We start from the raw sequence: 16,288 nt of genomic DNA on the forward strand, positions 1-16,288 counted from the left end.
AACGAACAATCCTTTGCGGCAAGTTAGTCATCATGATGGGCTCCTGACATCGTTTGTTCTTCAGTCGTGTTAATCACAGTGAACCAAGACGGGCCACCGAACCCAGATTGGGGCAGTTCAGGGAGTTGTGATTAATATCCCCTCTCTCCAGATCCCAAAGCCCACTTTCCTCTTCTGTCAATGAGTCATTGTGCTGGCCGCACACAAAGTGCCAGACGGTGCTGTTCATCTCTCACTGAAGGCCTGACAAAATATTTTGAAACAGAAGCCCCTCAGTTGCAGACCTTAATAGTCACACAATGAAGCTGTGAATTATTTCCGCTAGCTGTTGGATCTAACAGTTTTTGGCAATTTGTTCTCTTTGAACAGCTTTGGAGGGAGACAAAGGGGATTTTGCTGTGTGCTCCTATTTCATTTTCTCTCTTTTGTGTATGTTAGTTTAAGGGGATGGTCGGACATCCCGTTTGATCCGTATACACAGGCCGTTGTTTCACAAAAAGAGCCCTTTGTAATGTTGAGAACCTTTCGATTTGTTATGCCTGTGCTGATTTGATGGAGTCTGAAATGGTTTCAGCTCCGTGGGGTTCGACACTTGTGAATTAGATTTTTAACGTAGTTCTTTTGGCACCTTTGCTTTTGGCTAAAGGTTTTGAATTCCCAATAAATAGCATTCAGCTATGCATGCTTAGTCTTGGCTCTGGCAATCTGAACAGCTGGGGGCAGTCACTGGGTATAAATCAGGTGAATGGGTCAGTTCTCTGTGTGAGTTTTCCTGCTCAGCTTTTCTCCCCATTGTTGCATGTAAAAGTGTAAATGGAGTTACGTTTTGTATCACTGCGATGTTGGGCAGCTATTTAAAAGCCAGCTAGTGCGATTTGCCTTATTATTCTTGGATTTATGTCATAGCACATCCTAGATAAGGGCAGGTAATAAAACCAGACAAATATGCACTAGTGGACGAAGTATGCTTGAGTAAAAGTACAGATATCCTAATAAAATACTACTCCGTAGTCCTTTTCATTTTACTGTATGAAAAAACAAAATACCTTTTTTTTTTTGCAAATTTAAATACTTCATCCTACAAAAATTAAGATTTGTGGATGAAGACGTTGAATATGTATTGATCTGCAAATAAGCAACCATTTTATTTTATTACCAAAAAGTACACTATCAAAACATTAAAATTCAATATTTAAAAATATAAATTGAAGTTACTAATAATTCATCAGTAAAAAATAACAAAAAATTAAAATATAAAATATAGTATTTAAAGGAGACATATTATGCCCCTTTTATACTCCACTCCACAGTACTCCACAGATCATTTATTATATCATTTTGAAAATGCCTATTTTGAGTTGAAGCAGAAACATGCTGTTTTTCGGCCTGTCTCTTTAAATGCAAATAAGCTGCTGCTCCCCGACCCCTTTACATCTGTTTTGGTTCTGATTATCATGTTTATCCCGCTGAAATCATGCGTTTTAAACCATATTAGTTTAAACTTCTGATATACGGTTTTCTGAGAGCACACATCCGAAGCACATGGAAAGAAAGCTGCCACCAGCATGAGTAAACTAAGTTCTCATTCACACACAAGTTTAAGTTAAAAACACACGAGTTACAAAAACCGTCGGTTATGTCTGTGAAGGGAAACAGCTGGGAAATAAATCGCTTGTTTGCTCGTCTGTGCAGCTAAAGACAGAACAGTTAGCAAGTTTTGCTCAAACTTTTGCAATGGCATTAGAACTGGTACACCGTTGTCGCTTGCGAAATCAAATGAAGGCACCATGGCTGGAAACGTACAGATTAAGGGGCGGTAATATTATAATGAGATCCCTTTGCCACGTCACCAAGGGAGCGATATCAGACGTGCTCGTTTTTTCAGACGCTTGCAGAAAAAGGCTTACCAAAACAAAGTTACTGGGTTAATCTTTTTCACATTTCCTTGGTTGGTAGATGCACCGGGGACCTGATTATAGCACTTCAAACCTGGAAAAGTCAGATTTTCACGATATGTCACCTTTAAAATGAAGAAACAAAATGCATGTGAATGTGTGGTGAAAATAGTATAAACTTACAATTTTAACACAGACATCACATGGGGCAAAGAGCTAAGATTTTAACAAGAATGCAGTGCAAACATACTAGTTTTATATTATTTAAAAATTGCTACAGCAGCAGGGAAGATGCATGGGGATTTTTTTGTGTTATTTTAATGTTATTTATAGTTTTTACCTATTCTTGCACATTTTGAGTCAGTCATGAACAGGTGAATTGTTACTGGATGCCCGCTCTAACTGGATCATGGAATCTTTTGAGTTGTTGGCTTGAGAACAGCTACAATAGGATCTGCCCAAATGAATCATTCAGTGCTATTTTTAACCCGAATCAACAGGTTAATGAAAAAGAATCAGTTTGTTCGTGAGTTGGACATTGCTATTGCATCTCAGTGGTGATTTCCACAGTTCAAAATAACAAGTCATATTTTATCAAATGTAGTGGAGTAAAAGGGATGAGATTATGCTTTGAAATGCAGTGAAGTAAAAGTTTCCCAAAATAAAATAAAGAACAGGTGCTTGAAAATTGTACTTAAGTTCAGTAACAAAGTAAAAATACTACGGTTACTGTCCACCACTCGAATATGTAATGTTTCTGCCTCTGAACTGCTGCTCTGCACGGCGCCTGGAGATTCACAGTCTCTAAGCAACTGAAACAAGACTCAAAGGTGTCACAGTCTTCAGCGGGTGTGCCCAGGATGGCCACCAGATGACACTGTTTTCTGTGAGCACATGGCTTGTGTTGTGTTTGTTTGGTGCCATGTGCTCTCTCCTGTCTATTGTCTTGCCCCGCCCATCTTGTTACCTCATTATTGTTTAAGTTGCTCCACCTGTGTCTCCCTCGCTAGCCTCCTCATTTGGTTTCCTATTTATTCTCCTGGTGTCTGTAATCCTGTGCTGATCCGTCGTTTTTCATTGTGTGTGTTATGTCTGCGTGTAGTGCAGTTTCTAGCTTGCCTGTCTGTTTTTCCCCCTCTGGGTTGTTTTAGTTTGTTTTTGTTTCATTTTATTATTAAAAGAAAGAACCATTCATCCTGCACTTGAGTCCTCGCTTCATCTCTCCACACGCACCGTGACAGAACGGATCAGCCAACATGAGGACTCAGCGGAGAAATGGCTCACTCCATCTACCGGTCTCCACTCTCCAGCCCCCTCTACCAGTGCATGCTCCAGCTGGATACCTTGAGCTCCCTCCGTCAACGAGGGACTGATCTGAGGGAGTTTGCCATGGAGTTCAGGAATGCTGCAGAGGGGCTGGGCTACAATGACTCTGCTCTTAAGGACTTATTCAGTTATGCCCTTGATGAGCCCATTAGTCACTGGAGCATGTCAGGATGCGATCATGTATCCTTTGAGGGGTTTGTGGCGTTCTTGGCACGTTCCCCAGCTAAGGGGGCTGCAGTGCCTCCCGTGATGGCCGACAAGGCTGCAGCACCCCCGAAGGTGGCCGACGAAGCTGCCACGCCCCCAGTGGTGGCCGACAAAGCTGCCGCGCCCCCAGTGGTGGCCGATGAAGCTGCAGCGCCCCCGGTGGTGGCCAAAGAGGCTGCAATACCCGCCGACGAAGCTGCAGCATCCCCAGTGGTGGCCGACGTGGTTGCAGCGCCCCCGGAGGCGGCAGACGAAGCTGCAGTGCCACCCTCTCGGAAACTGCGGAAGAATGGGTCCGCCTCACCACCCCTAGAGGTGGCCGAAGAGGCTGCAGCGCCCCCAGAGGCAGCCGATGAAGCTGCAGCGCCCCCGGTGGTGGCCAAAGAGGCTGCAGTGCCCCCGGAGGTGGCAGACGAAGCTGCAGTGCTACTCTCTCGGAAACGGAGGAGGAAGAAGGAGGCTTCTTCCGTCCTTCAAGGCCGGGAGGCCTTCCTAGAGCCTGGTGCCCTGCCGGCTCTGCCCAAGCTCAAGCTCCATGCCCTGCCGGCTCCGCCCAAGCTCCATGCCCTGCATGTCGTCATAATCATTTACTCACCCTTGTGTTGTTCCAAACCTATATCTTTTATTTTTTTTCATGGAATAAGAAGGGAAATATTTTGAAGAATGCCCATGTTGCTCTCTTGAGAGTTTTACGCCTTGGAAAATCTTTCTTGCTTATGGTCATCATTCACTTTCATTTTATGGAAAAGAGCAGCTTGGATCCTGCTATAAATAACCCCTTTCGTCTTTCACAGAAGAAAGGAAGTCATATGCGTTTTAAAAAACATGGTGACAGAATTTAAATTTTTGGGTGACCTATCCTTTTATGATCATCCCTTTTACTGAAACTCTGTATATAGTGTAAATGGTGAAAGTTTTGCCAAAATTAAAGTATTATTAATATAACTAAAATTTACTCCTAAACAACACTAATTTAAGTGGGAACAGACTGCATAGCCTTTGCCATGGAAAACAATAATTAAGCCACATCAACCCATGATGGATGGGTGTCATATGGCCGGTTAACTAATATGACTGAATGAAGATGTGAAGTGTTTTAGAGATAATCAGGGCTTGTATTTATGCCACGTTTAGCACATGTGTAGTGTTTCAGTGCATTCAGTGACATTTGTAAAACGATCACAGGCTCCATTTGGTAATCAGAGTAAGAAAAATAAAAATTTTTGCTTGATTTCAACAAGACAAACCCAGATGTGAGGCACCCCACACCCTAAAAATAACCCTAAAGAAATCAAATCCCAGAAAGGTGATGCGTGCGCTGCCTTTTCCAATCATGCTCTGCATATTTTCCTGTTTTGACAAAGAACAGTGGTTCTTCAGCCAAATGCAGTTATATCATCCCGTCAGACAAGTGTGTGTAAAAATCTGCTTTCAATTAATACACAATGATTTATTCTTTTAAGAGCTCTGCATGAGAACAGTGAGGGGGATTAGAAAAATAAATCACTACTCAAAGTATGAGGTTATTGCTGTTTGATGTATTTTGTTGGCGTTGATCTAAAAAGCGAGACTCTCTCATGCCCGCAAGCTCTGCCCGCACTTAAAAGGCATCTTCAGAGATGCAGATTCTCTGTATTAATTGTTTTACACTTAATGAACTTTTATGAGGGACTGTACAAATTTCAAAAGGAACTTAAAAATGGCAAACATCTTGAGTTCAAGTACTTGCTTAATGGATTATTCCAACCACAAACAGGGTCGATGTGCAAAAGCGGGAGGAGTCACATGGGTAAATATGTAACTAATTAAAATGAATATTCAGTAGTGAGCGGATAGTATTTGTCACGTTTGAGTTAGGAATGGCAGAATAGGAAAAACTTGTAAGCTGAACCTCCAAAAGCCCTTCTGATTTTGTCAGATGTGTATTTTTACATGAACAGAAAAGACAGTGGAACAAAATATGAAGCACTAAAAAATATTTAATGGCTTTACAGAGTGCCCGAGGCCTGTATGAATTTAATAATGTGGGTTCACTTGATATATTTTGAAAATGCCTATTGATTTATTCCACCTGGGCTGAAAAATACATTCCACCTCCAAGCGGCTATTCAAGAACAATCTAATTGAAATCGTACAGTGGCCAAAAACATTAAATCACATGGATGGACAGAACAAGATTGGGAGAAGTGAAGAGCTGAAGTGTTACACAAATGGAGTGTTACATAAATAAAGATTCTTGCCACAAAGTTTTTTTTGTCTTTAATGAAAAATAAACCTTATGGAAGCTCATTTCCTCTGTGGAATAAAAAATATCTCACAATTTGGACTGTTTTGGACTTTTTTTTATTTGCAATTGTGATTTTATATTTTTAAATTCTGACTTCTCAGAGTTGAGTTTATCTTGCAATTCTGACTTTACATTTCACAATTCTGAGAATTCAGTTCTCAGAATTGTGAGAAAGGAGTCAAAATTGTGATATAAATAGTCCCAGTTACCCTTTCAAGGGGTGTTTTTGTGTGTGTGTGTGTGTGTGTGTGTGTGTGGAGGATGCCTTCTTCCATACATATTTCTTCACGTTTTATAAAAGCATTGTGTAATATCCTATCTCACCAGACGACGGCGCTCTTTAGGGGACAGGTCACCAAATCTCTGTCATCATTTACTCACCCTCAGGACTCTCCAAACCTGTATTCTTTCTTCTGATGAATCTAACATATCATTTGACAAATCAAACATAGTCAATGGGGTCCAGTGTTGTTTTGGACAATAGAAAATAGACAAAAACAGTTCTTCAAAATATTGTCAACACTATTAAAACAAGCAAAATTGTTAACACAACAAAAATGATTGGGGTATGTTTTACAAGAAAATGTTTTACTCAAAAATGTAACATTTAAGTAACTGTAATTTCTGAGTGAACATTATTAAGTGTATTTGCACAAAACAAAGTCAAAAGGGTCATAAGAAAGTCACAAGTGTTCGAAATTACATGAGAATGAGTAAATCATGGCATGAATATCTAATAATTTAGCCAGTATACTTAATCAGGGTGCAAAATGCACTTTTTCAATTGAATGCAGTTAATTTTTTTTTTTTTACAATGTTCCATTATTGTTGTGTATTAGTGGTTTTATGCAAACCAAAAGGATCCAAACAGGTAGCTGAACAAGTGCACCTTTGAAGACTGAAGGTAAACCTCTAAACAGTTAACCGCACTCTCCCAAATCGTAGGCGAGCCAAAACCATTGCCGCATTTTTCCAACGACAGCTATGCAATCGAGCAAAGGATTTTCTCAGACGAGGCACCTAAAATTTTAAACGGCTGTTTGATAAGGTATCCAGAACAGGCTCCTCACCCCAGTCTACATCTGACTGCCCAGCGAGAGGCCTGCAAGGGTGAGCTAAGGGAACGAGCGAACACCTAACTGCACAAAACAAACAAAACCAAATTGTCTTCCTTCACAGAATGTAGCTGGATAAGGTAATTAGTGTCAAGTTTTTTTTTCTTTTACATATCAAATGATCACAAGGAGGAAAAAAAAAACCGAGTATTTAATAAACAAAACAACCAGAAATTCTCACTTTGCTGAACCTCAGGTTTAAAGGCACAATTACAAAATGTTTTACAACAATATAAAGAACACTGGTCTAGAATTCACTCGCACATACTAACTCAGGCCTAAGTTTAGAAGCCTTTCCTGAGGGAAAAAAGTGAGTTCATGGGGAATGATGTCTTGGCACAAAACGCTTAATTTCACGTCTGTGGCACAGGATCAGAAGAGCTTGGACTGATTTTGATGTGCATTTCCAGAGGCATGCCTTTCCACACAGTAAGTTTAGTTTTGATAAATGGAAATGTCCAAAATCAACACAACTATGGAGCCAGAAACTGATGTCACGTAGAAATATGAAGCTCGGAGAAGAAAACAACTTGACTCACAGGAACCAAAGACGGCAAGACAAAAACTTTTTCTTGACCACTGAGCAGGTTTTTAAATGACTTCACTCATGAATATCAGAGAAGTTTCTGGCTAAACCAACTAATATTTCTTTCACAAGAATATTAATCCAAACAAAAAAATATATATATTTGAATTTTTGATTTATTATCCAGCAACATACTAAAAATAGACAATGACAAAATAAGACTGGACAATCCTTACAGTACGGGAATTATTGGTGATTGGCCATGTGCAGTTTGCCTTATAGTAAGGAAATCTGCTAGATCAGCAGGATCATACATTTACATACTACAATCATATCAGGCACAGAACTGAAATCCAGCATGTGAAGATAGCACAAAATGGTCGTTCATGTAGAAGCAAAAAACTCCTATGTAAATGTCTCTGAAGAGTGACAGTGACAATGAAGACATATTTACAGCATCACATATGGTTCATGGGAATGTCAATGCTGAAAATTAAGCGCTTAAAGGGTTATTTCACCCTAAAAATGAAGTCACTATTTCTTCATCCTTATGTTGTGTTATTTTTTTCTGTGGATTTTTTCCCTCCTCTTTAACAAATTTTATGAAGAGAAAAAAACCTATGCAGTGATTCATGATGTTATGGAACAACATGAGGATGAGTAATTAACTACAGTTTGCATTTCCAGGTGAACTATTCCTTTAAAAGTCCATCAAAGAATAATAAAAAAAGTTATTTCTTCTGGAAAAATCCCATGATGGATGGCTGTTTTGTAGGTTTGTTAGCAGTAGAGGTCTTCTTCTGACTCTTTACTTTTTTCTCTTCCTCTCTTTTTCCAAATGACTGCTTGAGTGAGCTTGAGTCCTTGGCTTGACTGTTGGGTTCAGGCTCCTCTTCATTCTCAGAGTAAGACTCACTCACATAACCCTTCTCGGTCACTAGGAAAACAGAAACATTGGTTATTCATAGTCAGAGACACTGTCAAGATGCGTGTGGTAGATATAAATGTCTGGTTTGGGGTTCTATACATAGGCACTTGGATTTACTTTTTATAGAGATTTTGCAAAGTTGCCATTCTTTTTGGCCAAAAGAAAGTTCCTTAGGCACTAAAATTAATATTAACAGCTTTCACATTGTGCTTATTATGTCTTAAAGTACTGCCTCTGTAGACAACACGCTAGGTTTAAGAACAATACACATTCCTGGCTCCACTATAAATCTGGGTCTGGTCAATCATGTATAATAACAAACAAATAAAGAAAAAAAAAAAACACGAAATTAATTTAGTTACCATACAATAAAAAAAAAAAAAAAAAAAAAAAACACGAAATTAATTTAGTTACCATACAAAAAAAAAAAAAAAAAAAAAAAAAAAAAACCCACTTCAAAGAGTTTTTATACCGAACAGACAACTGGCAATAAGGAATGTGTAATATTAGACACTGCTAAGTAAAAAAAATATAACACCAGTGGTTTGAAGTTATATAAATCAACTTGTGCTTTTGGTCTTCAAATACGAAGATTTCCTCCACATGAACATAAAGTCAAAAATAATCAGGACTAATCAGTTTCAGCAAAAATAGTTTGCCAGCTGTCTGTATTTCTGCCACATAACTTATGATTTACTCAGTGGCTTAAGTGTTTCTGTCAGCGCTTATAAATTATGTGCTTATAAAAGTAAAGAGAGAGTCCAGTCACTGTTATGCACGGCTATTTAAAGGAATCTTCCAGGTTAAATAGGAAACAAAGAGTAAGCATAATGTCAATTACCACAGAAAATAAACTTTTAAAATACTGTGCATTGTAATATTTACTGCCTGGCCCTGTTTACTTCTACTGTAAGTCCTTTATTGTAACTACGAAAAGAATAAAACTGAGATGAGCAGAAAAAAAATTCTGCGGTAACTGACAGAAATGCCACAAATGCTGTCGATAAAACATAGCTCGCATTGAACCCAACTGTTAAATACGATGAATTTTTAAAATCATTATCCTTTATATTACATATTTGATGCATTTGATGGTACATGTATGTGGAGCTGATCAAGACTAGTGGTTGACCGATATATATCAACTGATATTTGGCATTTTTTCAGCATCTGGCGATATGCTTTTCTGTTTGGCCAGCATTTATTTTGACCGACTAGACTTTTATTTTGAAAGCGCTAAGAATGCTTGTTTATTTTTCAGATTTTTTTTATCAAGTTATATATTTTTTATATTGATTTATTTTTTCATTATTTTAATTTACAAAATATGTCAAATAAATATAAATGTCATTACAGCAATTGTTAATAGGGGTGCTCCGATTGATCGGCTACCGATCACAATCGGCCGATAATTGCTTTGGGATGATTGATCGGCGGTCTCTAAAAAGGCCGAGCTCATAAAACCAATCACAAGCTGATGACGTGCCTGCCGTGAGAGGTTTGGCTCGACATGCAGCGGCGCCGTCTCAGTCCGGCGCGGGTGAAATAATTATAATGCTGAAGGTGAGGTACAATTAGGCCTGGGCGATAAAACGGTATCGATAACGATATAAAAAATGTTCAATATAGTGCACGATATAGGCACGTGCTATGAGTGACGCAGACAGCACACACAAACACGAACATGAGTGCTGTGCCTGCCTGTGATGAGGAGATTGTGAGTAAAGAATGAATATTAGTAGAATTTAAAATAAACATTTGCATTTGAATGCAAAAATAGTACAATCCAATGTTAGATGTGCAGCGTCATCAGTGGAGCACGATATGCGGTGATGATGATGTAAGTGACGTTGTAGTTTAATGTTTTGTTAGTCTAGCCCACGAGACGCGCAGTTGCTGTGTTATTCATTCAAAATATTAGAGAAATATAGAAGCTCAATGCGGAGAAGATCTTGATTAGGTTAAAACTGAAACCAAGCCATTCACACAGAACGCATATTCAGTTAAAGGCAATCTGTGTGAAGGGCGATTCGGCTCTTTGTATTAAGCAATGCATAAATACATGATGCTGTTTTGTTCATAATTGTTTATGCAACTACTAACATAAAAATGAGTTAATTTAGACGCAATGCACATTTTTTATAGACAGTTACTTCTTTGAGTTGACAATTTAATGTGCTGCATTATTTTGCTCATTGCGCCCGCCTGTGGCCTCGGGAGACAAGCCAAAAGTTTAACCTATTTAATCTGCATATACTGGTGGTGGTTGAGGAGAGACCCCCCCACATGATTGTAAAGAGCTTTGGGTGTACAACAATACACAGTAAAGCGCTATATAAATGCATCATTCATTCATTCATTCATATAAAACATTAGAAATGAGATGTTTAATTTTTATTTAGTTTTTGACTGTTAAAACAAAAAAAAAATTTGTTGTTTGTCTCAATAAATTGAGTTAATTTAAAAATACAGTGGTTAAATGTAAATTTTTTTTTCTATTGCTCTGTTTTTAAAAAGGTTGTAAAAAATGTCAATAATTATCGATACCGAACGATATGAAACATTATATCGTTGATACATTTCTTAGCTATATCGCCCAGCCCTAGGCACAATTCATATTTCTTCATTAAATAACTTATAAAGTAATTTGAATACGTTTCTGTGAGACATAATTTCACAAACAGCGTGAGTGAATCACAGCGCGCTGCTCTCTTTCTCTCTCAAAATGCAAATGGCTTCAAATCACATCCCGTCTGCACTATAAGTGAGCTGCACGCTGCACAGTTGACCACAGGGATTGTCACTTGCACTATCGAGGCAGTGTCGCATCATCACTAGTTTATAAATTGCATTTTTTCTTTTTAATTCTTGCCAGTGTTTAAACCATTCAACGCTCGCGCGCTTTCCTGGAGACCATGCACTCATGCACACTCACAACGCACACACATAACGCCAGGTTCACATTACTTTGTTTGCAGTGCGTATGTGGTGCGTATTTTTTTCCGCACTCATGTTAACGGATTAAAGTGTTCACACTGCACACACGGTTGCAGTCTGGCAGTGCGTTTATGAGCGGTGCGTCTGCAGCAGTGCAGAGATCGTTTCCGCACCGAGTGTATTTTTGCTGCACTGCACGCGCTGAATTAAAGTAACACAGCATTGTTTGCGGTAAATATGATCATGCATTGACACAAAAATGTAGTAATTACATACATGATCAAACATTTAGGTGAGATAAATATAGATTTTTGAAAAATGTCTAAAAAATGCCCCCTCCACCCCTCAAATGAAGAAAAAAAAAATCCTCTCACAAGTCACCTAAGAGAAGAATTTATTTTCAAAAATGAAATTTATATATATATATATTTAATATATTAAAGATTATATAGATTATATTTATAAATATAATATCACCTATGAGATCAGAGAAGTCTAACATTTTTTTAGCCCAGGATTATTGCATTTTGTTCCCAAGATTAAGGCTATTTGTTGTAATTTACAGATAGAAATATGGTAATCTTACCATCAAGCTTGTCCTCACGTACTACTGACACTTTATGGCACTAAAAGCAATGGAAAACATTCAACTGAAGATCTTAAAATAATGATTATTCAGGATCAGTGTTGGGCAGTAACTAGTTACTAGTAACTTACTTTTTGCAGTAACTAGTAGTGTAACTAATTGCTAATAAGATTTCAGTAATAATATTACAGTTACCATCCATAAAACAGCCTAGTTACTTAGTTACTATTGATGCCACAACCCCGCTGATTTAAAATCCAACAATCAAATAATTCCTAGATTTATTTTCATAATTTTCACGACTGGCACATGCATGTGATGTCCCCAGTGCAGCAGGCAAGCTTGGAATATGGAAAAGCTTACATTCAGCAGATAGAAATATTGCATTATATTGGTTTTGTCAGGAAAAAAAAGATGATCTGAACACTGTTGTGTAAGTTGTGGCTTTACTTTACTCTGCCATTACATCCCACCCACATCCCTCTGATCAGCATGTGGTACATTATCAAATTAAAAATCTTTTTGGCAGTTTCTTACATACTTATGTGATTTGATAAAATACATAATGAAAGCTTCAAGCTACACATGACAATTAATGAGATTAATACAACACTTCTACTTGAATGTCACTACCAATCACTATTGAGTGTTTGTAATAACTTCTGACTGCGATCCAATGTGGATTTTGGTCAAATGATGAGGCAGAAATATGTTGTTAGTAACATTCTAGAACAATTTTATGTGGAAGATACACAGTTACAACTTCTGTGGGGTGTGAAGAAAAAGTAATGTAACTAGTAGTGTAACTAATTACTGTTACCAGAAAGTAATAAGTAAAGTAACAATATTACTTTTGAAAGGAGTAACTAGTAATGAGTAATATATTAAATTCGTTGAGTAACTAGCCCAACACTGTTCAGGATTAATTTCACAAAGGTTAACCAATTATCAGGTCTCAATCCTTACCGTACTACCATTCTCAACACATTTCCCAGATACAAGATAGGTGGCATGAAGTGGAGTCCCTGAACTTTCATTGCGTTTCTGCTGCAGATAATGATACAACATTCTGCAAAATTGTTACATGAACATTAGTGATTCCAACAGATCAAATTCTTGGAAATATTAAAAGTGGTGTCAATAAAAAGGACAGGACTTACTGTTTTGCTGTGTTGACGTGGACTCCAAGAGTTAAACTGAGCCATTTGTAGGTGACCTGCAAAAATCAGATTTACGTTAAATGCTGAATAGTTGATAATATAGCTAACAACTATTCTCACACGTCTGTATAGACTGAATAATGGCTTGATTACTACAAAATTACATTTTTAATGTGATTACTATAAAACTCATAATATGTACCTTTAACTACACGCTAGCAGTCAGTCAGTAAGTAAACTGATTTCTCACTAGCATTAAGGATAGTACGAATTGTTTGCTCGCTTAGAGTCGGATTTAATTCAATAAGATGCAACATGGGATCGTTCGCTAAAAAGAACCTAACGTTACTCGTAAGTGTCATTCTTTCAGAAATCAGACGTCATGAAAATCATTCGGTAAGTTACCGGTATTTGTCTTGGTACCCAACCCGGGACAGTCAAGTAGACAACCATGCAGTCACATGTAAGCATTTTGGTATCTCAACCGACATTTCACATTTACAGATGACAAGAACGATATCAATATAAAGAACGACTTACGATCTTATTTTGATCATTCACAAATTCGTCAATATTGTCTAAATACAGATCATCCATATCCGGAACGACTGGCTGCTACTCCAAGTTTACGCTTGTGATTAAAAGAGTCGCCAAACGCGGGAACTGCTGCTGAACCGTACTTACTTCCGGTCATGTGGGCTAGAGCGTCGAATAGCAGAGGTAGGTAGTCAACACACTGCACAACACAACACGTGTATTCGCTTTTTATTATGCTTATGCCACCTGTATTTTATCATAGAATGTTAGTAGGTTTGCAACTCTTTCAGTTGCTTGCAGGTTCTTGTACTTTTTATTCGACGAGCTCTTGTAACACTTATGACCATGGTATGAAACCTGTCATAATTCCTATAAATAACTTGAAATATCTGTAACTTACTAACAGCGTAGTAGTTACTACAGTAAAACAATGCAAGTTTATTGTTATTTTTATTCTATTCTAGACTAGACTAGACAGTGGTGCCCATAATTTTTTTTTTTAGCAACAATAACTTGTTACTATTATGTTATTATTTTTTATTAATTTGATAATTTAAGTTATAATTTAATAAATATTATTATTATATAGATTAGTTATTTTAAGTTATGTATAGGTATTTGGGCAGAATATGGTTATGGTAAAGTTTTAATGTATTATTTAAAATGGCACTTGCTTTCTACTCAGTGATCAGTCTAAGTTGCAAAAAAATAGTTTGACTTTTCACTTTTTGGGTGCCTTAAACTGAAACAAATATCTTAGTTTTTTTCAGAAACGTGTTTCATCAAAAGTCTGTTGGAAACAAAATATTTTTCTCAAAATAGTTATTTGAAATAACTTATTACCGTAGCTGCTCAAATAAATGCTATAACCTGTGTGCTCTATGCACTATAAGTCAGTTAAGTAGATTTTTCACCTTTGGTTTCATTTCAAGCTGATAGTTGACAACCACAGAACTGTTTTTTTTTTAGAAAAGCTCCTAGGTCATATTACAAGCACATTGTATTTGAGAACGTGTTTAAAAAGCCTTTGAATCACAATTTCACAGAGAGGTAAACAATAGCCATTAGTTTTATTATTCCATCAGTGCTGTTATATATTCAGTCAAATGAACAATTTATCATAGGCCCTCCATGTTATAAACTCTATGATTCCCCTTAACATGATGGTTTGAAATCCTTGATCATCTGATGCTATTAGGTGGACAAAGAGTTTAATATACAAAACCATTTAAAATATGTTAATCCTTATGGCATCTCCATGTACATTACACCAAATCAAATATGAAGGCATGTGATGAGTTAAGGTACAAACAGAAAATTATCATAGGTAAGCCTGGATTCACATGGTGGACTTTTGAGGAACATAATTTTCAGTTTTCAAAGAAAATGTGATACACAGCACCTGGAAAAAAAAGGAAAAATACAAGAATATTTTAATATAGTTTATAACTGACGTGACAGATTATTGCTATGATATTAGTCATATACCAGAACTTACAAGAATCCCTTGCCACAGCCTAAGGGTCCAAAGTAAAGCTCTGAAGGCAGACACACTCCTTGTCTGCAAACTCCACTGAGACTTGCACAGCTCCAGGGAAATGACACAGCCTCATTCTCTTTGCCTTAGAAAGAAATTAAATGCTTTAGCACTGAAAGATCCTGTAAAATGAGCCAAAATTGATTTGGAGCCATGTATCCATGATTTTTAGCCATGGGTTTTGTTATTCTGCTGTTCAAGCTGAACACTTTTAGGTTTACACAAGTACAAATGTCTTAAATAAAAAGTTAGTCAATTTAAACACTTCTATCACTAAATGCAAAAAAAGCCCAAACTTACAGTTCAATGCTAATATGGCAAGGACAAGCAAGACAAGTATACTCTGAGGTTTCATGTTGGTATCTTCGGATGATGATGGCACTCCTAGGACGTTTGCGCAGTACTTTGGTCAGGCTCGGTCGTATTTTCTAAGTGACCCTGGAAGGAGGAGTGAATTTGAAGCCACACCAATCACTTTTTTTAAGTTAAAAATTGAATTATGTAGCAGAATGAATGGACATACTGTGCTTAATCTTATTTGGTGTAATTAGAAAATACCAATACACAAAGAGTACCATCATGTGTTTGAGGCTGCAGCAAATTATCATGGTAAAAAAAAATATCACCTGATCTGAAACACATGCTTATCCTGACGGCTATCATTTTTTGGTGTCTTAACAATCTTGAGATCCTCACATTGCTGAGATGCTGGTCTCTATAGGTGACTCTTGACTGAGTATTTGCAGATGTGGCACAACACAAAAAATGCAGTGATATTGACATTTTAGTTTGGAGGATAAAATTCACAAAAATGTAAAATATTTTTTGAACAATATGTTCAAAACATACCGAACACAGAGAAACACTTTTTGAGAAAGACATTTCTCAACAACACTTTTTTACACACATTTGTATAATTGGAATTTTGACTCAAAACCTTATAGTTATGGCTCTTGTGAAAACTTCCTTGCTGTATCAACTAAATGTAAAGCAAATATTACAATAATATTTCATTTACAATAATGTACTTAAAGGGGTCATATGATGTTGCTAAAAACATAAACATTATTTTGTGTATTTGGTATAATGAAATGTGTTTATGCGGTTTAAGGTTAAAAAAAAACATTATTTTCCACATACTGTACATTATTGTTTCTCCTCTATGCCCCGCCTTTCTGAAATGCGTCGATTTTTACAAAGCTCATCGGTCTGAAAAGCGAGGTGTGCTCTGATTGGCCAGCTATCCA

The 16,288-nt window shown here is 37.2% G+C and overlaps 1 protein-coding gene across 1 annotated transcript; it reads right to left on the reverse strand.

The window, feature by feature from the left end:
- Window positions 1-7,543: 7,543 nt before the first annotated feature.
- On the reverse strand, window positions 7,544-13,645 carry LOC107703443 (DNA polymerase delta subunit 3-like). Its single transcript, XM_016506067.1, has 5 exons — window positions 13,508-13,645; window positions 12,968-13,023; window positions 12,774-12,876; window positions 11,808-11,847; window positions 7,544-8,308 (listed from the first exon to the last, which is right to left on the reverse strand). Exons 1-5 carry the CDS (start codon window positions 13,562-13,564, stop codon window positions 8,088-8,090), a joined length of 477 nt encoding a protein of 158 aa, XP_016361553.1. The 5' UTR covers window positions 13,565-13,645; the 3' UTR covers window positions 7,544-8,087.
- Window positions 13,646-16,288: the final 2,643 nt, after the last annotated feature.

This window comes from Sinocyclocheilus anshuiensis, unplaced genomic scaffold (assembly GCF_001515605.1).
Source record: "Sinocyclocheilus anshuiensis isolate Anshui unplaced genomic scaffold, SAMN03320099.WGS_v1.1 scaffold330, whole genome shotgun sequence".
NCBI lineage: Eukaryota > Metazoa > Chordata > Actinopteri > Cypriniformes > Cyprinidae > Sinocyclocheilus > Sinocyclocheilus anshuiensis.